The sequence below is a fragment of the Fukomys damarensis genome, unplaced genomic scaffold (assembly GCF_012274545.1).
Source record: "Fukomys damarensis isolate Sample0158 unplaced genomic scaffold, DMR_v1.0_HiC HiC_scaffold_17, whole genome shotgun sequence".
NCBI lineage: Eukaryota > Metazoa > Chordata > Mammalia > Rodentia > Bathyergidae > Fukomys > Fukomys damarensis.
Window position 1 is genome coordinate 12,182,834 of NW_022900929.1, and position 23,456 is coordinate 12,206,289.

Here is a 23,456-nt window from a genome sequence, read left to right on the forward strand (position 1 = left end):
AAGTTTACAAATGATGCCTGAGGACACAGGATGATCACACAAACTCTAGGGAACTGTTGAGTATAAGATGGAAAGACAGAGTACAAGAACAAAGACAAGAATAGAACAACTTAACAGTAATGGGGAAGCTATAAATTATAATCACTTTCCTTTGAAACTAATGATATTTGAGTGAAGGAAAAAGAGAGAAGAAAAGAAAAAGAAAGAAATCTGAATTAGGGCAGGAACAGGAACAAAAAGTGAGATGAAAAATAACTTGGGAGAGCAAGAGACTGAGTGGGAAAAAGAAAGAGAAAAGGAAGATTTTCCAGAATGGGAAAAAAATAAACATTTAAAACTAAAAATTAAAAATTCAAAATATGAGGAAAGAAAGAAAAAAATTGAGGAGCCTCTTTCAGGGTGTACCTCTGCTGTCACAATAGACTATGAGTGTAGCAATGTGCAGAACTAAGTCAACTAGTGTCAGGTAGCTAATGGCAGACCCTTGAGATTCAGGCTGAATCCTGGCTGCAAGGCCCAAATTGAGCTCCCTGTCCTACTGCAGGGTTGAACTTCACAACATTCTTGTACAGGTTCTTGCTACCTTTCCCCTGAAGATAGTCCGATGGAATTTGGTGATCCCTCCAACTTACCAACTGTGGAGGTTTGATATGCCTTTGTTAAACTTGTTCGCTTCTGTTCTATCTTCTGGATCACAGTAAAATGGCCTGTATGACCACCTGTGCTTCTGCAGTGTGGATCCAGGTAGTAGCACAAGCAGGAAGCCTGAAAGCATGGGGATGGCGGTGGCTGGTTGGGGGAGTGATGCTGCAGAGGTGCCTGGGTGGCTGTGTGGTCCTCACAAGATTGAAGACTCTGGGTCCTGGTGAGCTCCCCGTGCAGCTGGGTGGTCCTCCTGGAGTCTTTAATGTTTACATTTACTGAGATTTTGATAGACATTGCATGAATCTCTATGTTGCCTTGCTAGCACGGTCATCTTAACAATATTAATTCTTTTGATTATACATATAGGATATTATTTCATTTATTTGTGTGTTCTTTAGTTTCTTTCATCATTGTTTTATAATTTTTACTATATAGACTTTTTGTTCTTGTGGTTAAATTTAATCCTAGATTTTTGAATGCTGTTTTAGGTGGAAGTCTTGTCTTGATTTCTTTATTAGATAGGCCATTATTTTCCTGGTAAATCTTGTTTTTGTATCCTTTACAGAGATTATTCATTAGTTACAACAGATTTGTGTATGGTTGTGTGTGTGTAATCTTTCAATAATGTTATTTTTGAATAATTTTATTTTCTTTCCAGTTTAGATGTCTTTTAATGTTTAATTACTTTTGTTAGTACTTTCAGGAGTAAAATGTTGAAAAGAAGCGTTAAGAGTGGATATCCTTACTTTGGGATCTTATTGGAAAAATTTTCAGTTATTTTTCACTGATTATAATGTTAGCTAAAGTTTATCATAAATTGAAGTTATTATATTGAGAAAGTTTCTATACCTTTTATTTTTAAGGAACATTTTTGCTAGGTAGCATTTTATGGGCTGGAATTTCTTTCAGTATTTTCAGAAGATGATACTACTCAGAAAGAAGGATCAATTTGATTCATTTGGAAAATAAGGGATGCACTTTGAGACCCACAATGTTAAGAGCAATAAACCAGACACACAGTCTTAAATATTGCATAGTTTCTCTTATATGAGAAACACACAATATAAATAAAGAGTAAAATAAAAGGTAGATAAGATACAGTGAAACAGATCTTTTGCAAATGGCAAGGGGATCTTGAGATGGAGGGATGGAGGTGGGAGGAGAGTGGAAGGGGAAATAAGAATTAAGATGTGATAAGTATACATGCCAATTCCTCAAAAAGAATATATTTATTATATGTCACACATATCTAATAGTATATTTGTATTGGATAATATTTATAAAATTATATATTATAATATATATTTTTCCATTCCTTCTGATCAGTAGTACTACTCCTGAAAAACCCACGGACAGTCTTATGGAGCTCCCTTGTAGATGATGTGTCACCGGTTAATTTGTTGCTTTAAAAATTTTTTTATTTATCTTCAAATTTTGACCATTGGACTATAATATAGCTCAGGTGGACTTCTTTATATTTATTATAGTTAGTATTCTTTGCACTTTGTAAATCTGGGTGTACATTTCTTTTGCTGGATTTGAGAAATTTTTGGCTATTATTTTAAGCAGTCTACCCTTTCTGTCTCTTTATTTCTGAGTTTCTATGATGTATATATTGGCCCTCTTCAATTCAGACTTTTTACCCTATTTCTCTCTCTCTCTCTCCCTCCTCCCCTGCTTTGGATAATTTCTAATGATTTGTGTTTGAGTTTTCTGGTTCCTTCTTTTGCTTGATTGAATTTGGTAATGGATCCTGTAGTTTATTTCTTAGTTAACCTGTTGTATTCTTTGTTTCCAAAATTTGTTTTGTTCCTTTTTATGTTTTATTTCTTTGTTGAGATTTTAATTAATGTATGCAACATTTTCCTGAGGTTAAGTACTTTTATTATGAATACTTTGATTTGTGAGATAATTAACAAGCTATGTTTAATTTTGTTTTTGAAATTTATTTTGGTATTTCTGGCATTTGTTTTGGTTTATCTTATAAACTTCCTGTTGATATCCATACATTTGAAATAGTAGCTACTTTCCTAGTTTTTATAGATTATCTTTAATTAGGCCTCACTAGCTAGCAATTATGGGGTTCTTTAAACTTTTTTTTTGTAGTTTCATATTTCCAGACTTATGTATGTGAATTTTCAGTTAGAGACATGCTTGTTTCTTTCTTTTTCTTTTTGCTGTTTTGGTACCGAGTCTCACTGTGTAGTTCAGGCTAGCCTTGTTCTCAGTATTCTAGCCCAGTCTGGCCTCAAACTCACAGGACTTTTCCTGCTTCACCCTCCCAAGTGCTGGAAACACAGGCATGCACCACCATGTCTGGCAATACTTTTTTGTTTTTTCAGGGCTTTATAATCTCTTACTTTATCTGCTATTTGGTATTTGCCCAAGGTTCTTACTGTAGGTTCTCTGGAGCTGTGAAAGCTATCCATTTCTTTGGTTCTCATTGTATCCCAGGTTTCTACACTCTGCCAGAGCCTTTCAGATCTCTAAGTTGAATGGGACAGAAACCAGTGGTTTAGAAAGTCCTCTGAGTAGAAGGTACATATATTAGATTCATGCTTTAAGTCTCCCTCCTAAGGTAGAAGCTGAAAATTGAAGGTTTCCTCTTTTCCTCACTGAATGAGAGGGAGTATGGTTCAAACTGTTACCTTTGTTCTCAGCAACTCTAAAGCTGGTACCCACTCCTTGTCAGCACTCAGGTTTAGGCAAAACAGAAATCAGTCCCCCAGACAGCTTTCTGAAAAGCCAGAATAGTTGAATATGTGCTTGTCTTCTTTTTGCCTCCTGAAAAAGTTGGTCACTGGGAAATGTCTTCCATTTGTGCTGTGCTGAAGTAGGGGAAGAGAATTAGATGAATCAGTGCCACAGATTTCCTTGTGGGCTTCAGTGTGGCAGGTTTTGTTCTTGTATGTAGTACAGGGGTCTCTTAAATGTTTTATGGATTTCTCACAGAGAACTGTTCTATGTATTGTTATTAAATCATTGAATCTATTGGAGGATAGGAGAGTATGGGGACTGTTACACACTGTCTTGCTGAAGTCACCCTACATCAGAGTCCCCCCCCTCCCCCTCTTTGGTTTTTGTTTTTTTGAGACAGTGTCTCACTTTGTACTTCAGGCTGGCCTTGAACTCACTTTGTAATCCAGGGTGGCCTCAAACTTGTGGCTATCCTCCTGCTTCAACCTTCCAAGCGCTGTGATTACAGGCATGTGCCACCACACCTAGCTCAGATTCTGTCTCAAAAAGAGATCTTATTTCACCCCTGTTTATGCTATAGTCATTAAAATAATTCCATGCATCTATGTTTTCTTAGATTCACTCATTTGTTTATTTCATTTCTCACCATTCCCTTTTCCATCTGAATCCTTCTATTTTCAGATTAGATTTGCTTTAAATTAAGAAAAATATTAGTACAAGTTTACAGCATATGATTAATTTTTTGTCTGGAGTTGATACATATACATAACATAACATATCTCAATTCTTTTTACTTTCTCTCTTCTCTGTCCATCTCTTGGTCCCCCTCCCATTTGCAATTTTAAAAATATACAGTTTAGAAATTGCTTTGGCAAAGATCTGGTGGTTATAAGCTCTGTTATATTTTGTTAGTTCATTATTGTTCTTAATATTTTAGTTAGGTATAAAACCATCTATTGACAGTTACTTTATCTCAATATTATCATCTGATTGCTCTAATTTCTACTGAGGTATCTGTTACCAATCTAATTGACATTTGTAACATGTAATCTGTCCTTACTTTTTGGGTGATTTTAATATTAAAATTTTTTATTTAGTATCTTTTAGCTTTATCATAGTTTATCTAGTTGTACATTTTATTTTTCCCACTTGGATTCACTGAGTGTGCAGAATTAATTAATTCTGTATATTTTTTAGCCATCAACTATTTTATATATTGTATCTCCCTGTTCTCTCCATATCTGAGTTCATTTGGATATTTAAATTTTATCCTCTGAATCTTACTTTAAATTTTTTTGTGTGTGTCTTATCTCCTCTAAATTCTGATTAAGTTTGTAAAACTCTACTTCAGGAATAACTCTTTTTTCAGCTGTCAGGTATAATCTGTAAACTTCCATGGAGTTTTAAAAATGGATTGTCCATCTATTTAAAAAAATTATCTGGTTCTTGCCGGGTGTACTGGCATATGCCTGTAATCCCAGCACTCACGAGGTTGAGGCAGGAGGATCACTGTGAGTTCAAAACCAGCCTGGGCTACATAGTGAGTTCCAGGTCAGTCTCAACTACATAGCAAGACCCTGCCTCAAAAAAAAAAACAAACAAACAAAAATTATCTGGTTCTTTAAAAATGTACTTAGTTCTTTTTTGAAACTATTTTTCAGTTTGAAAATACTTTATCCAGTTATATTGTATTCTGTATTTGTAAATACTATTATGTGAACATATCATGGTTCTGTTTCTGGCCTTTAATTTTTTCTTCCTACTGTTGTTCATGGTGCTAAAGTTACTTACTTATTTTGTAATTTTGAATCATGAGCTCATAGACAACTGGAATTATTAATGAAAATACTCTCAACTTAGGTTGAGAGCTTGTTTTATTATTATAGGTTTGTATTATTAGCTTTTTGCAAAGCATTCTAAATGCAGTAGGAACAACATCCATTTATTGTGTTGTTTTTGGCTTGTGATATCCAGATGAATGTGAACATTTTTGAGGAGAGCATGATTACGATTACTCAGCGATGTGTGCCCACCTACCCCAGACTTTATCATGAGTGAATTTTCCTTATTTGTACTTTCACTCATTAAAATAGCCTGTTATATGCCCCTGTTCTATGAGAAGTCATCATTAATTTTCTACCTTGTCCCAGTCGTGATTTCAGTGGTGGATGAGTTTACTTTTGATTACTGACTTGAGGAATGGAGAGTGAAAGGTAAAAATAGATCAGTGTTATGAAGAGAATTGGTATATTCTTGAAATTGCATCACTCAGGCAGGATAAGACAGGAGGATCATAAGTTCCAGCCCAACCTAGACAACCAGACAACTTAGTGACTTAGTGAGTTTAGTGAGTTTCAAAAACAAATAAACACACACACACACACACACACACACACACAAAAGTGAAGGCCCAGGCTTGTATTCTCAGTATTGGGGGAAAATGTTATGGCTGAATATCAGGGAATGGTGAGTGAGGCCATAGAGCTAAAGGATAGGGAGAAGAAAAAGAACTGGATTGAGAAGAGAAACTCATGAAAGCCCACAGAAAAGGAAAGAAAAATTGGAACCAGAAGGCAAGAAGATTGTGGAGTTTCTCCTCAAAAAAGAAAAAGGAAAATATTAATTGATGGACAGGATATGAAAAAAGTGAAGACGTTGGGAAAAAATACTGATTAGACTGTTGTTTGAAAGTAGCTTTGGTGAATGGTAAGGAAATGGAAGTAGAGAGGAACTACTTACTATCTGAGAAGCAAAATAATTTATTTTATACAGTTAAATAGCTAAACACTTAAATTTTAATTTACAAATATGTGGAGAAAGTTTCTGAAGAACATAGGTATTTGATACTTACAAATGACATTCTCAAGACATCTGATTAACAAGATTTCATGGTCATGTAAAGAAAGCACCCTGAATAATTAGCTATACTATTTTAAAAAAACTGAGCTAGTTGGATGGCTTACGGTCAAATAAGTTACAGCATTTTCCTTTTGGCATTTATCCAAAGCCTTTACTTTGATACACGTATAAAATTGCATGCATTTAACTTTTTGAAGTGATTATATTAAACAAAATGTAGGATATATCAGTTAATTTGTGAAGCTAACAGTAGAGAAAATGAAAGAACATACCCAAAGATTCCCTAAACCCCCACCCCTAATGCCAATCCAAGGTGTATCAAGAGGCAGAGTAGTATAAGACACACACCTGAATTACTCAAAAGCATAGCAGAGGAAGTTAGAAAACAGCTCAAGGAGATACTCAGTGGGATTAGAGAAGATATAACTAAGTAGGTAGTGGAAGTAATAACCGAAAGATGCAGGAGCTGGAAAACTAGATGAGGTAAACAGAATAATACAAAACATAAATGACTAGGATACCAAATAATTAGAGTCCATGAAAAGGTCTCAGTCAGAAATCCAGGAGATTGAAAATCATATTGAAAGTGCCATACAGACCAATGTGAGGACAGAATTTTAGAACTAGAAGATAATAACACCATGAAAGATCAGCTACTCAGAGATACCATAGAAACACCAAGAGAAAAATGGATCCAACAACTGTTAGACGATGCAAAGGAGGCTAATCTAAGAATAAATGGAATAAGTAAAAAATCAGAAGACAACACAAATGGTGTAAAAAACCCATTCACAAATAATGGAAGAAAAATTTCTTTCCCAAACATAGGGAAAGAAATAAACATATAGATAAGTGGAGCCCATAGAACACCAAATATCCATGATCAAAAGAACCTCTCTGCCACATTATACTCACAGTTCCAGAAGTGTATCACAGGAACAAAAATCTTAAAAGCTGTTAGAGAAAGGCAACAAATCACATAGAGATAAACCCATCAGAATCATAACAGACTTCTCTTTATAATCCTTAAAGGTCAGGAGGGCTTGGAATGAAGGGCTTCAAGTCCTAAAAGATAACAACTTAAAGCCTAACTTATGTATCCTGAAAAACTTGCCTTTAGAATTGATGGAGAGAGCCGGGATTTACCTCAGTGGTTCTCCCACCTGCCTTACAAGTAAGTGCAAGGTCCTGAGTTCGATCCCCAACACACACACACACACACACACACACACACACACACACAAAACTGATGGAGAAATAAGATATTTTCATAACAAAAAGCTCCTCAAGAAACTTATGACCACTAAACCAGCATTACAAACAATTCTCATTAGAGAGACAATGAAGCCAACAATGCCGATAATATACCTTGCAGGTTTAGCAGCTAATCAAAACAAGAAAAAAAATGAGGAGATCAGCAATAGGAAAATAATGCTATGACAGGAATAAGTCAATACCTCTCAGTAACAATGTGAATGGTCTCAATTCCCCAATCAGTAGTAGGTGTTTCTAGAAACAGAATTGATCCTGGTCCTGTATGCTTCAAGGCTATATTTTAGTCATGGTAAAAAAAAAAATGTACTTAATAAAAGAGACCAAAGCCAACTTGTTCAACTACAAGATACATGAAAATCCTAAGGGAATCATATTCACCATCTCTAACTTATCTCACTCTTCAGCCTGGATAATCATTTGTGAGGAAGGAAGTTTATCATGGCAATTAGTTCTTAGTGTGTTTGCCATTCTCTTTTGGTCCTTATCTTTGAGTCTCTTATACTTCCTCTTTTCTAGATTTTGTTCTCCCTAGTTTTGCCATCAAGTCCTTAACATAGTGTCTATTATTTCTTGATTTTTTTAGGTTGCATTCTCACATTGACATTGATTTAACAAATGTTAAACCTCTTCCTGCATACCAGATATCATCTTAGGTCCTGGTGCTGTATGTCTACAGTTGGTTAACACATGAGAAGCTAAGTTGCTTTGATCTGGTATCCAGATGCCTATACTCATTACAGTCACTCCACTTGCTTCATATGCCTTTGTTAAAAGACTTAGGCTTCTACTTTTGCCTCTATTCTCTGAGTTTCTTATTTAGTTGACTGCCTGATTCCTGTCCTTCCAGACTTTACTTTTGCAATTGCTTATTTGAGAATTTGGAACCAAGTTTTTGAGCCTGCAGCCCCTGGGCATCCATTTCATGGGCCAACTGTCTAGGACCTTTAAGAATTATTCTATGGGAAGGACCTCTGGGGTGGAGGGGCAGGAGGGAGAGGAAGGGAAGGGGAAGTAAAAAGATTAAGATCCATTGTGCGTATACACCAATTCCTCACAATGAGTGTATTTGTTATATATCACAAACACACTAATACAAAACTTAAAAATTATTCTGTCAAATTTCTCACCCATGACCTCCCTACATTCTCATACTTTATCTTGCTGACTGATTTTCTGAACCATACTTACCCAGATTTTCCACACTCTGGGCTGTGAGCTTGGCCTGTACTCCAGTGCCTCATCAAGTCTTGTGTGCAGGTCTAATTCAGGGCCTCCTCTAATCTCTCTCTTACTGTATATTGTCCTACATATGCTTGGAAAACCTTACTGACAATACATTATATAAACTTCTTAAGCATGTTCTTACTCTGAGCATAGCTGAAGCAATTTTCTAGCAGATCCTGTGCTTGAATATAGTGAATATAGTAGAGCTTGACTAAAGTTCAGATCTATTTGTTTTTTGGTAGCCTGAAGTAAATGTAGGTTCAAAGTCAGAAATGATGTTTTCAAGTTGATACATACTGCTATGGAACTGTGTTATTGTAACATGTTTGAGATTCAGAAAAGATTACTTAAAGAAAGCTTTATATAATCAAGCATTTTTTTTTACCTTGGAATATTCCTAAAAAAATAAATATGGACTCCTGTCCATTATATTTTGGTTACTTTCCATTACAGGGTCATATTTTTGATAGGCTATTCCAAACAATCTGCCTTATGACTCATTATTATATGGTCATTTCAGGATTATCATCACCAGTTTCTAGCTCATTCTTCTCAGGAAGAAAAACTCCATGTACCATTTGACATCATGTCCAAATACATGGTGACTACCTTCTTGAACAATAGCAGACTTTACTCACAAGGGAATATATTCATTGACAACCTGTGAATAATATAAAAAATTTAAGGGCTGGGGATTTAGCTCAGTGATTCTGCTGCCTGCCTCATGAGTTTGAGGTCCTGAGTTCGATCTCTGGTACAAAAAAAATTTTTTTTTCAGCTTTAATTGAGTTTATTGGTACATTTTAGGGATACAGTACAGTTACATTCATTGTTGGGAATTTGTACCTCTACATGACATGTCTTGGTTCTCATTTTTTCCCCTTGTCCCTGCCCTCCCACTTTTCCCTCCTTGCCATTACCTCTATATCCATGTAAGAAACTGAGTGATTAAAAATCCTAGATTTTTTTGATATGAAGTGAAATTTAATTGGCTTAAAGGATCTAAAAAATACGTGAATATGCAAATTTCCTATAGAATTTGCAAATCCAGGTCTGGGGATGTAGCTCAGAGTATGGCATATCCTTAGCTTCTTTGAATCCCTGAGTTCAATTCTTCTCCACATGGAACCAAAAAAAGAAATAAAAAAAGAAAAAAAAAGGAATTTGTAAATCCTACCCTAAATCTTGGGTAGAAAAATCAGTATGTGTATCCGTATATATATATATTGCTTTCAAGGCTACTCTAGAAATATGTAATTCAAGATAAGGGCTTAGACTCAACAGTGAGTTCTCAAAATGGTTTATTCCATGTGACAAAATGTGTGGATAAAGCCAAATTGGTAGTAGGTGAAATTGGAGACTTCTGGACTCATCTACCATTTCCTGTATTGCTCAATTCCATCGATGAGACTATTCTTGATTTGTAAGCAGCCTGTCCCTCATTGCCATCTGGCTCAGCCCTGCTCCAGCACCATAAGGTGAACTTAACTGTTAGCAGTAGGAAATAGTGCTCTATATTTGTCACAATGTACTAGCACAGGCCCAGAAGTCAACTACTTGACATTCCAGAAAACATTCTCATGGCAGTGAGTTAAACTTCATGGAATGTCTTTTTCCAATGGGTGATAAAATCCTTTAGCAATGGTTACCTTTTGTGGAAGAAAATCTTGTTAAAAAACAAGTAGCTCCAGGAAGGCTTGGAGTAGACAACCAATCTCTCAATGCAGCAGCATTCTGATTGAGTTCTGTAGTCAGTCTCCTCTCCCACTGTCTTTAGCAATATGTTAGACTCCTTTTAGTTTCCTAGCCTCTTCGTTCCCTACCTCCCCTTACCTGTTACTTCATAAAAAAGTAGAAGCATCAACTTCCTCAACTTCCCCCCACCCAACCTTCATGAGACCTGCCTCCACATCCATGATGTGTTGTGCTCAGTCCTTGCTTATCTGTCCCTCTTACAGCCAGACTTCTCTGACAGATCTTTGCATATGCTCTATTTGCTTACCTGTTAGTCCTTCATCCCCCAAACTACATTCTATTGTCATGGCACTGTAACAGCTTTTGCTGAAGTAAACAAAGACCCACTTTGTAAGTATTCTTCAGTCTGTTCAGCAAATGGTTGTCACATTTTTATCTACAGTTCAGATTTTCATTTGGCTCCCAAGTACTATTCATGTGAAATTTCCACCAGAATATTTCAAAGTATCTTAGAGATCGTTTGTAGCACTTTCCTCTCTCTTATACTTAATCCATTACCAATTCCAGCAGATTTTTCCACTTAAATATTTATTGAATCTATTTCCTTCCATATCTGTCATCATGGGCCTGACCCTAAGATAACATCATCTTTTTCCATGATGATCAGAGCAGCCTCTTGGTCTTCTCATTTCTAGTATTATCCTCCAATCAGTTGTTACAATACAATCAGAGAGATTTTTTTAAGAATGCAAACATGATCATTCCTGTTCTTTTTCTTTCTTCCAATTAGCTTTATGATAGATAACGTATTTCATACAGCCTTTGACTTCATCTGGCTCCCTGCTTACTTCTGCCACCTCCATTATGCTGCTATTCTGCTTATTCTTTTATTGTTTATTACTTCTTCCCACCACAGATCCTTTGCACATGAAGTTCTTCTGCCATCAATGACTTACTTCCTTCTTAGGTAATGCCTCTGATCTCAGATCTCAGTTCAAAGATCACTTTTCTAGGTTGTCTTTTCTCATTTCTCAGCCCTGAACCATAAGCTGTCATTTTGAGTTGTGTACTTTTATTTTTAGCACCTGTTAGTGTTTGTAATTATTTGTGTGAATGTTTGATTAATTTCTGCCACTTTGTTAGGATGGAAGTCTTACGTGAAGTATAGCTATTTAGTTTGCCATTGTCTACCCATTGTACCCAATATCTGGCACATAGTAAAGACTGTTACTAGGTATTTGCCAAATATAGGAATACATATACTTCAGTGCATTTAATCATTATAATAATTCTAAAAGTAAGTAGTCATCATTCCTATTTTATGTAAGTAAGAATTGAGGCTCTAACATTAAATAACTGATACCACACAGGCTAAGTAAATAGCGAACCTGGGAATCATTTTTGTTTTTTGTACTCCATTAAGTTTCATGGTAACTTTTAGGTACACATTATGATCACATTCATCATGGGCATCGCTTTTCTATTTCATTTTTATTGTATTGCTTTATAAGGATGTGTTTTAAAGGATCTTAATTAGACTAAGAATTTTGTTTCAGAATTTTACTATCAAGTTAAATAATTTCTGGGTGAAGGTAGGGCAGGGAGAAGGGGAGAAAATGAGAACCAAGACCTGTCATGTAAAGGTACAAGATCCCAATGATGAATGTAACTGTACTGATACCTAAAATGTACCAATAAACTCAACGAGGAAAAATAAAAAGTTAAATAATTTCTCTTTTTTTTTGGTACCAGGGATTGAACTTGGGACCTTGTAATTGTGAGGCAGGTGGTGGCACCACTGAGCTAAATCCCTGGACCTAAATTAAATAACTTCTTATTTGTGATGTTAATCATATGTAGGGCTTAATTGAAACAAAACAAAATGACACAAAAATACTCTTCATTTTGAACAAACTGAGAATGTGAAAACATATTTTGAAACAGATATTTTTTGGTCATTAAAATAATGACATTCCAATATGCGTGATAGTGTTAAAAAAGCAGACTAGAAATTTAAGTGCAGTAAGATAATTATGCAAAAGCGAACACAAAGAAAGTAGAAAGAAGTTACTGCCTATTCTTCTGTGTGAAAACATCATGGTTATTTTATTTTTCCCTTGTATTTTTGTGTACTTGCTCAATTTTCTATATCAATAAGATACTGTTTATTTTAAAGTTCTCATTTAAGATATATTTATTACAAAAACTCATAATATTATCCTAATCTTTATAAAATCTGTTTGGTGCTCTTTAGTCTGATTCTATTTTGATGGCTCACCTGCTGTCAAGTCTTTACTTTCTGATTTGTGGTCATTAATTAGTTATGCCTACATTAAATATTTAATTGTTATATTGGTCAAGATATGTTTTATGGTAGGGTGGTGTCTGAAGGAATAAACAGATATTTATTAATTTATTAATAAGATATGATCCATCCACAAAACGTTAATATGTTGGACATGTCACTGATCCAAAATGTTGAAGACTTTCTTTGCATTATACTTGTTGACATGTATGGTTAGTTCATATTTACTTATTCACATCCCTCTCATCCCCATAAAAATGCAAATAAAGCACCTGTGAAACTTTGTAGTTATCAGTGGCTCATTGAGATACCTCAGCTCAAAATCCTTTGTAATTCATTCCCTTCCTGTAGTTTAAGAAACCTGGATGCTTTTGTTTATCACACTAATTTTGCTTTGTCCTTGTGAACAAGGGAAAAAGCTTAAAATAGTTCACATGATCTCCTTTTAATAGCATTCCTTACCAAATCCAACAACAATGAGAAAAGAACAAAACTTTAGTTTTTACATGAGATCATTTTAGGCACAATTCTGTTATTGGGAAGTAATCATTTGAATGATTGCTTAGTACCTATCAATCATTTATCAATTGCCTAATGGTTTTAAAATATCATGTTAGAACTGGTAGGATTACTAGGAGAGAAAACAAACACAGTCTCCCAGTACTGTACAAGAGAACTTTCAGTTACGAGAGAAATGCTCTATCTACATGCTGTAAAGTACAGTAGCTGCCAGTAACATGTTGCTATTGAATGATTGACACATACCTATGTGACTATGGATATAAATTGTTAATTTAAAAGTATTTTTATTGAGAAAGAATTCATGTGCCATATATTTCCACCATTTAAAAGGTGTCATTCAGTGCTTTTTAGTGTATACAGTTGTACAACCATACCACAATCAATATTTGAACATTTTTATTGCCCTAACAAGATCTGGTGCTAATTAGCACCCACACCCTATTTCCCTTCAACTTCTCCAGTCCTGTGCAGACACTATTTGTTTTTCTGCCTCCATTGATTTATCTATTTTGGATTTCTCATATTAATAGAATCACAATGTGTAGCCTTTTTGTGATTGGCTGATTTAATTTTCATTAATGTAAATTTAACAGCCACATGAGGCTAGGAATGTCATAGGAAAAAAGTGAAGCAGAATGACCAAAGATAGATGCTTAGGGAATGCCGAGGCCAAGGAGAAGAAAGCTCTACTGATTGGGCATATGAGGAATAGGTCAGAAAGACAGGCAAAACAGATCCTAGATGTAAGACAGTATCCTGAGAGAGTGATAGCTAACAGTAGCAATTAGTGTCAAAGCAAGAGGAGTCAAAGCAAGTTTAGCTTCATTACAGTGATAGAAGAAAACTGAAGACAGAGGTCATTGAGGTGTGGTACTGCTGAGTGAGTGTTGGTACATGCCAGTTTTTATGTCAATTAAAGATAGTGGGAAGGAAAAAAAAAATCGACACAGCTTGAAAAGGATGTCAACGATTGATGAAAATTTTTTTGTTAATGATATTTTCAGTGAAGGCTTGAGCATAAATCTCAGCAGAAGGTATGCAGTTAGTGCAGTTAAGAGACTAAAAGTGATCAAGCATATGAGACTAAAAATGATCGAGGATATGACCAGCGTTATCACCAAGATCATGCAGAAGCAGGTAAAGAAGAAGGTGAAGATAACAAAGCAAGTTTCACATAGAAAGAAAGGAAAGTCAAAGAGCTGATTTACTTTGGGGAAGTAGGAATGAGGCTGTCTGAAAACAGTTTGGTTCTTGCACCTGTATCATGATCATATACCGAAAGGGGGAGGTAAAATGATCTCAAGTCGCCTTGGGTTGTGAGTGGTGGAGGCATCAGCCACTTACAGGGATATTGCTGTCTAGGTAAACTTGTCTCCAAAAATGGAGCAGACATTTTCAGGTACATGAAGCATATGAAGTCTAGAGGCTTATATCTAGGATCCTAAAAAAGAAATGTAGTTCCAATTATCCTTCCTTCTTTTTTTTCCTTTCTCTTTGTTTCCCTCCTTTCATCTTTTCCTTGTTTCTGTCCATTCTTACATTTTGTAGAAAACTGTGCTTTTTGCCCTACAAGGAAAATTGGAAATAAAATACAGAAATTTGAAAAATTCTGTATTCATACTATATTGGGTACATAATTTCACATTGTGAGTTATAACAAATAGTATTTCTATTATTTAGTCTTTTTTTTAAGTTACCAGAAAAGCTCAGAAGTACTTTGAAAATCATAAATGAAAAAAAATCTATGCAAACATATGAGAAAAATACTAATTAGTTGCTATTGAATTAATTAATAACATTTCTTTAGAACAAGCTTTCTGTGTAGATGTCTTAGAAATTAAAGCCAACTTCTTCATGATCATTTTGACATATAAACATGTATTTGCATTTATATTTTTCTTTTAGGCTTTTAAAACCAAGGATGGCTATCTTGTGGTTGGAGCAGGAAATAACCAACAGTTTGCTACTATGTGCAAGGTAATCCATAATTCCTTGAGAGAATGGATAATACATGCAACAATTCAATATGCACAAAGTCAGGGAAATTTTGGTTTTCCAAGCACAATAATGCTAACTCATAACTGACTTAGGAGCCCCTCTGTTAGTACCATTTTCAGGATATTAGAAATGGTAAGGGCTAAGTTTAAATTATATATCTTCTAGTTGTATTTTGAAATGAAGAATTAAAATAGCTTAAAATTTTCTCATACTTGACCTGTCTATTAAACAAAATACAAAAGGAAAGAAAATAAAATTAATTTTACAGAGATTTTTTTTTATTTTTTATTAAAGATTGCAAACATACATGACAATAAGAAGTGAAGATACTAAATAAAAATATCAAATATACATATATATGACAGCAAAAAAGGATATGAAATAAACAAAAATTTATGCAACTCAGACTGATAATCCAAATACATTATTAGTTTGATATGATCTTCAAACATTATATGTTCTTTCTCATTTTCTTTTCATATAATATTTTTGAAATAATGTATTTACAAATTAAAACAAAGTTACAAATTATAGTTGAGAAACTGTCCTCAAAATTTTATGATTTATAAACTCCTTGGTTTTATTAATTTGATAAATATCATATGCTTGCTGATTGTATCACTTACCTTTTCTAACAAAACTTCCCACAGAAAAGAAATATACATTTGAAATCCAAAAACAACTAAAAGAGTTCACATTTTTAAGATCAGATTTTTCTGTTTCTATTTTATTATATCCCATACTTATATTTGTTATATTTTTATAAGCATAATGATAGAATATAACTCCAGTACATATGTAATATTCTTCCCAAACAAATGACTATGAATTAATTCAAGCATGTAATTAGGGAAATCATAAGGTTGCCAGAGAGGCTAGCAATATGCCAAATGTGCAAAATCCTACCACATTCATAACCATGTTTCTCATTTAATAGTGCACACATATGTGTAAAAACATACCCCCCACACATATACACAATGCATATTTTCTACAATACAATATATACTTTGGTGTAACAAAACAGTGCAGTGATGTGTGGAATGTTTGTGATTTGTTTGATTTGAGAAAAACAAATATCATCTTTGAGGCAGTTGGAGAATTTGTAATATGTACCAGATACTGAGTGATATTAGTGATTTCTTATCCATTTATTTAAGTATAATTATGATAAAATTTACTTGAAAATTAATATTCATTATCAGTAGAAAATAGGTACAAAGATATATTGATAACATAACAAAATTTGTCTTAACAAATTTCCAACCAAACAAGCTGTAGTGACAGAAAAGGAAGTTTGCAGAAGACAGAGACGAGAGAGGAGAATGACAGATGGACCTTAATACTTTTCATACTACTCAAATATACATATTTCTCAAATTCTCAAATAAAAAAGCAAAGACAATGAGAATAAAAATAACTCATCAATTTGGTAGACCAACATACAAAGGCAAAGATTAATGTGTTGATAAATTTTTAAAATATGAAATGTAAAGCCTGAGATTTAGCTCAGTAGTGCTGCACCTGCCTACCAGAACAATGTGCTGAGCTTAATCCCCAGCACCAGGGAAAGAAAAAGAAAAAAGAAAAGGAGCATATGTGCTTTCTAACGTACTCAATAGATTGAAAATAATTTTTTTATCTCTTCCTCTTGAATTGTTCCCTTCACAAGGATGTAGTGGCCTTCTTTGTCTCTTCCAATCAGTTTAGGTTTGAAATTTACTTTGTCTGTGAATAGGATTGCTACCCCTGTGTTTTTCTGGGCTCCTGTTGTGTGAAGAAGTTTTCCATCCTTTCACTTTCAGTCTATGGGCTTCTTTTTTCACTAGGTGTGTCTTGTATATAACAAATTATTCTATTTCACTTCTTAATCCATTCTGCCAGTCTATTTCTCTTGATTGGTGAATTGAGGCCATTGATATTGATGGTTATAACTGATATGTACTAACAGTATTGTCATGTTCTTTTCGCCTTCTCCTTTTAGTTTCTTACCTTGCCTATTTGATTTGCTCTGTTGGGCCTCATTGTTTTGTGTCTTTTTCTAGAATATTGTTTAGAATTTCTTGTAGTGCTGGTTTGGTATTCATGAAGTTTCTCAGGTGTTCTTTATCATGGAAGTATCTTATTTCCCCATCCATTTTGAAAGAAAGTTTTGCAGGATATATCAGTCTAGGTTGGAGGTTGTTTTCTTTTAATACTTGAAAGGTCTCATTCCAGGCTCTCCTTAACCGAAAGGTTTGTGTTGAAAAGTCTGCTGTGATTCTGATGGGCTTTCCTTTGCATGTGATTTGTTTCTTATCTCTTACTGCTTGTAGTATTTTGTTCTTCTGTTGGGTTTCTGGGAGCTTGATTATTATATGTCTAGCTGTAGATTTTTTTGATCATGGCTAGTTGGTGTCCTACATGCCTCACTTATCTGTATGTCAAATTCTTCCCCTCTGTTTGGGATGTTTTCTAGAATTAATTCTGTGAACAGCTTTTTTAAGTCATTTGCATTTTCTCCTGCTACTTCATGGATTCCTATCAGTCTTATGTTATTCTTCTTTGCATCATATAAGAGTTGTTGAATCAGTTTCTCGTGATCCCCTACTGTTTTTAAGAGACCTCTCTTTTCATGGTCACTGATTGTAATTTTATCTTCTATATTCGAGATTCTATCTTCAGACTCTTTTATTCTGTTGTGAATACTCTAATTGGGGGTTTTAATCTCCTGGATATCTGCTCAAATCTACCCTGTTTATTCCATTTCTTTCTTATATTGGGCATTTATTTTTTCCAATTCTTTCTTATGCTGGGCATTCATGGCTTCTATAGTGTTCCTGAACTCTTCTATTTTCCTCTCTTTTTCTGTTCTAAAGTCTCGAATTATAACTTTCATTTTGCTTGCCATCTCTATGAGTATCTAGGAAATTACTTGTTTTAAATTTCTCTAGAGCCTGATTGATCAGTTTTGTTACTTCCTGTGCTTTGAGTTCAGGGTGTCCTGATGGTTCACTGTAAGACTTTTCATCCTTATTAGCCCCACTGTTTGCCATTGGTGAACTGGAAGTCTGTCCCTGTATCTTGCTTAAGCATTTTCTCATTTTTACTATTTTTGTTGGGCTGTCCTTAGTTTAACCTTCATGTTATTACTTAAATCTTCCTGATATATTTGGGCTTCAGCCCATGGGTCTCTAATGACTCATAGACATTCTCATTTTCATAGTAATGAAGAAAACAGCTCATTGAATCAATCACAATCCTTTATCTAATTGATATAATCAGCACCACAATATGATCAAGCACAACTTGTAAATTGACCACTTGTCACAGTCATCAATCTATCCTTCAAACCATGTGAATTAAATTAAAATCAAGAAGCAATCCAAAATATATTTGAAGTGATTAAACTTTTCAATAAGTATATTTACCATTTAGGATGGGGGCTTAAGACAGAGGTAGGACAAGAACAGTAGATAAGTGAAAGTATTAGAGAAGGTTTCACATGAAGCCAGAAAACATAGAATGACCACACAATTGTCAGGAAACTGTTAAATTCAAAAGGGATAAACAGAATAGAAGTATAATAAGCCTTGAGTGAAGTAGAATGACATAAGAAAGGAACATAAAGAAAAGAGAATAATAATAATAAAAGAAGAAATCTGAGGAGAGGAGCAGAAACAAAATGGGAGATGAGGGATAATATGGTGGAGCGAGAGACTGCGTTGGATAAAGAGGACAGGAAAAAAAAGAATTTGCAGAGTGGAATGAGAAAAAGAAAGAAAAAACTGAGTTTGAAGGGCCTCTTTCAGACTATATCACTGCTGTCATAATATACAACATGCACTGCCATGTGCAGAGCCAAGTCCCCTGATCTCAGCTAGCTGGTGGCAGAACCCCATGATGCAGACTGACCTTGGGCTACAAGGCCCAGACTGAGTTCCCCAACCTCCTGAAGGGCTGAACTGCACTCAGTTCTACTACAGGTTTTCCCTGCCCCTTTTTTAAAGATGTTCAAAGTTGGAAAATACCCTTTATGACCACCTCTCCCTCTACAGAGTAGGTCTAAAGACTAGCACAATCAGGAGGTCTGAAAGCACGAGGTGGGGGAGGGGGTTCAGGGGCACCTGTATGGCTACCTTGCTGGTGTTGAAGATGGCGGTGGCACCATCAGGGGAGGGCGTGGCCAAGCAGGCCCTCTGGAGCTGGAGATCTTAAAGAGATTTTTTAACACTGAGATTTTCCCCATTTCTTTCTTTTTCCTTTCTAAATTTCCTTTTTCTCCCCCTTCCTTCCTTCCTCCCTTCTTCCTTGCTTCCTTCCATCCCCTCTTTTATCCATATCAGGTTTATTTAGGCTCAGATATAGTTGCACTACTCCTGAATTTACTTTACTTACTGGTAGAAAATTTAAGACTTTGTTTTTGTAAGTTAACCTTTGTTTAATCTACATGAATTTATGTTAAAATAGTTGAGAAATTCAGGATATATTGAAAATTATTGCTTCTTAAAAAGTCCTTTAAAAGGACTTGATCATTTAAATAGTTTGTATTATGGATATTTTAAATCTTTTATCATTTTTTGGATATTTTAAAAAACATTTATTTTTCCCAGTTTTAGTCCCAGAAATATAACCTAATTTTAAAAAACATACTAACCTTTTTGTATTTATTTTTCTTGCATGTTGACAGTGGCCTCACTTATGAAATTTTTTTCTTATTGGGAGAGGATTCTTTGTTTTTTTATTAACCATGTCAACATGAGCTTTCAATTTTATTAAAGATTTCTGTGAATTTCTTAGAGGAATTTTATTATTGTAGTTAACTCATTGTGTATAGAAATTATTTATTACTGCACCTCCTTTGTAGAAAGGTTATGGAGCAGAGCTAAAACCCACAGCAAAGGGGTGAGAAGGAGCACAAAGGTGACGAATGGAGACAGTTCTGATGCAGAAAGGGCTGGCACGTCTGAGGTGGAGAGGAGGCGAGCTTTTATAACAGTGACTCAGTAAGTGTAGAGAAAATTGATTCAAACATTTGATCTGGGATCAAAGAATCTTTATTATGAATGGTCAAAGTTAAAAATATGAAACATACGGAAGCCGTTGCCTGTGAAGTCATTTGCGTACTCTAACTGCAGAGATGTAAAAGCCAGTTCATTGCTCTAAATGAGTACAGATTTTCTTCCTGGGCCATATGTTTTGGAGTTTTCTCTCTCTCCAAAGATGAAGAAGAAGAAAAAAAAGGTAGGGGGAGGAGTTACTCGACATGTTCTTCATTGTTGAAAAGAGCAGACTGAACTCTTTTTAGTTTTGATTCATTACTGCCGATCAATTTGAAACTTTTGAACTTTTTCATAAATACCCATAAGAACACTTTTTGAAAAGGATTTCTATTTCAAAGCAAAATATTTGCCATAAGTTTTAGTACTAAACTACAGCTTATTGTTATGGCGTATTGTTATAGGGAGATTAGCAGAGTGCCTTGCAGAATGGGAAATGTGACCTTGATTTTCCCATATGTGAGTTAGGAATGATAATCCCCATTCTGAGCCACTAAGGCAGCATCTATACAAATCTTTGAGATGCTCAGAAGAAAAGTATTAGTGTGCCAGGTTTGAATGTCATGGATATAATTTCCTAGGGATCCTGAGTGAATGCCACAATCTGATTGGCCTTTTCAATCCTCATGATTATATCCTTACATATAACTCTATCCTAAAATCTTTCTCACCTAAGAAAGAAATCATCTATTTCCCAATTCTGATACAAAGTTTTCTTCTCTCCCAGTCACATATAGAGAAAAATACCTGGTATTTTAAATTTAAATTTACTTAATGATGGGCTCATCATTGAAACTGACCTTTTAGAAGGTGTGGACTTGAATTTTTTTTTTTTTTTTTTTTTTTTTTTTACCTTGACCCTGTCAAAATTGTTCTTTTGCTAGCAAGGTCCATCAGAAAGAAGAAAGAGCTGTATCTCCTGGGAAGAAATGTGGCAGTATTACTTGTGATGAATGAATGGGATTTCCTTACTCTTCTTACTAAAGTGCAACTTGATATGCTGGTTGATTAATGCACTTTGAGGAGCGACCTTGTTAGAGAGTGCTCATTGTCGAGGGTTGAAGTAGAAGGAAGAATGTTTGGTTCAGTGTTTGGGGTCAGAAAATCTTCCTGTATTTAAAATGAACCTTAGTTTATAACAAATTCTATTTTATGTCCTTTAACATGATACAGAAGAGTAGGGAAAGTGAGCATATGTAAGCTATTTTAAAGTGATTGATGCCAACACTAATGGGTATTTCTATTTGAAGTATATTGACATCCTTTAAAAGTTATTTAGACTGAAGTCTTCTTTTATTGGAGGCAGTATGCATTAGTTCTCAAGTCTAGTAAAGCATAAGAATCTTCTGGAGCCCCATTCTCAGAGATTTGATTCCTGTATTTAAGGTGAGGTTCAGGAAGCTTCAATTTTAATAAACACTATATTTGACTTTGGAGGAGGCAGTCTGAGGATATTATAGCATAATTCTTAAGGCCCACTGTGAGTCTTGTCTTTAGTCAGGTAACCCCTACAAAAGTATTTAATCTTTGTTAAGCATCTGTTTTCTTATGTATAAAATATATGTTCTAATATATAACTGCTAATGTATAACTTGTGGAATTTTATAAGAGTTTGATTAGATGAGGGAAATACTTAGTATAGTTCTGGCTGTTAATATGCCCTTAATACATGGCCTCTACAAAATTTTGGCAGGGAGACTGCCAGATAATCTCTAACTCTCCCACACATCACAGTGATATGCATAGAGTATTTGTACAGTTATGCATAGAGTATCTGTCTGCAGATGTTGAAAAATAAACAGTTGGAGAATTGAGGAAGAACATCAGAATTAGAAGTAATTCTAAACTGGCATTCAACATGCAAGTTTTTCTGTCTAGTTATTCAATTCCTTAAATATTGTTGAGTCAGAAACCAGGAAGTTAGACAGCAGGCAACAGACCTGAGCTCTAGAGATTCTCTTTATTTCTGGTACAAGGAGCATGAAAAGTGAAATGTAATGTCACGAGTATAGAAACTCTCTGTTTCCCCCTCCTTTCTCTTTGCTGGTATCCCAGCCTGTGAGGGAGCATGTAGCAGCAGCAGTCCAGAAACAGGGGCCAAGCTGTGAGGAAGGGGAACTTTCCTTCTTCATTGCTAAGCAGAGCTCCTAAGGAAAGAGGTGAATCCCTGTTGCCCTTTCTTCTGTCTTTCCACTGGTTGGCTTCATCCCTGCATACGTCCTGGAGAATGGCTCAGCTAAAGTGAAGTCACAAGAACTGGAAAGTCCTGGAGAAATTGCAGAAAGGGAAGAGTTTTACAAAACAACCCTTGAAGTTGTTTGTGAACTCCTGGGCTCACGCCTAAGCTGCACATGCCCTGATCTGATTCTAATTAGCATCCCAAACATGTTGAGTTAACAAATAAACTGAGCTGAATTAATGAGGGTATGAGTGCCTAGGTTAAAGTATGACTATTAAGTGGGTCACGTGCAGGACAAATTCAAATAGCATTGCAGAAGCTGGTGAAACTAAACCAACATTAGAACTAAAGCTCACAGAAGGTGGGTTGGACCTTGCAGCTTGGATCTAATCAGCCATTTGTCTACTAAAAACAATAACATGAAAAATTCTCTGTAAGATTTAAACAAGATCTAGAGGCTCTTAATACAATATTCAAAATAACCAGGGTACCCTCCAAAATTATTCAGCATATGAAGAACCAGAACTTGCATGAGAATAGACAATCAATAAAAACCAAGGCCAAGACAACACAGATGTTGGAATTAACTCATAAAGACTTTAAAACAGCTATTGTAAAAATGCTTTAACAAGGATTACAGACACTGCTGAAATAAATGGAAAAGTGGAAGTGTTTAGCAAAGAAATAGAAGATGTGAGGAGGAACCAAATGGAAATTTTAGAACTGAAAAGTACAATAAAACAAGAAAAGAAACAGTATCTCACTGGGTGTGTCCAATAGTGCAATTCAGATAACAGAGGAAAAAAACAGTATCTTGCAAGTAGATCAATAAAAATTATTCAGTCTGAACAACAGAGAGAAAAAAGCCCTATTCTACACACAAGAAAGGAAAGAAGAGATCCTCAGGGACTTGTGGCACATTACAGAAATCGAGTATTCATTGTGATCTCAGAAAGAGAAGAGAAAAACTATATACTGAAAAATAATTGAAAAAATAATAACAATATATAAAGTGGGT

At 35.0% G+C, this 23,456-nt stretch overlaps 1 protein-coding gene across 1 annotated transcript in view; it reads left to right on the top strand.

Annotated features, from left to right (window-relative positions):
* Nucleotides 1–23,456, top strand: part of Sugct (succinyl-CoA:glutarate-CoA transferase) — a 723,244-nt gene that overhangs the window by 266,024 nt on the left and 433,764 nt on the right. Inside the window, exon 10 of the mRNA XM_033765204.1 lies at nt 15,128–15,199. Within this exon, the coding sequence (XP_033621095.1) occupies nt 15,128–15,199 (72 nt within the window). The remainder of the gene's footprint in view (nt 1–15,127; nt 15,200–23,456) is intronic.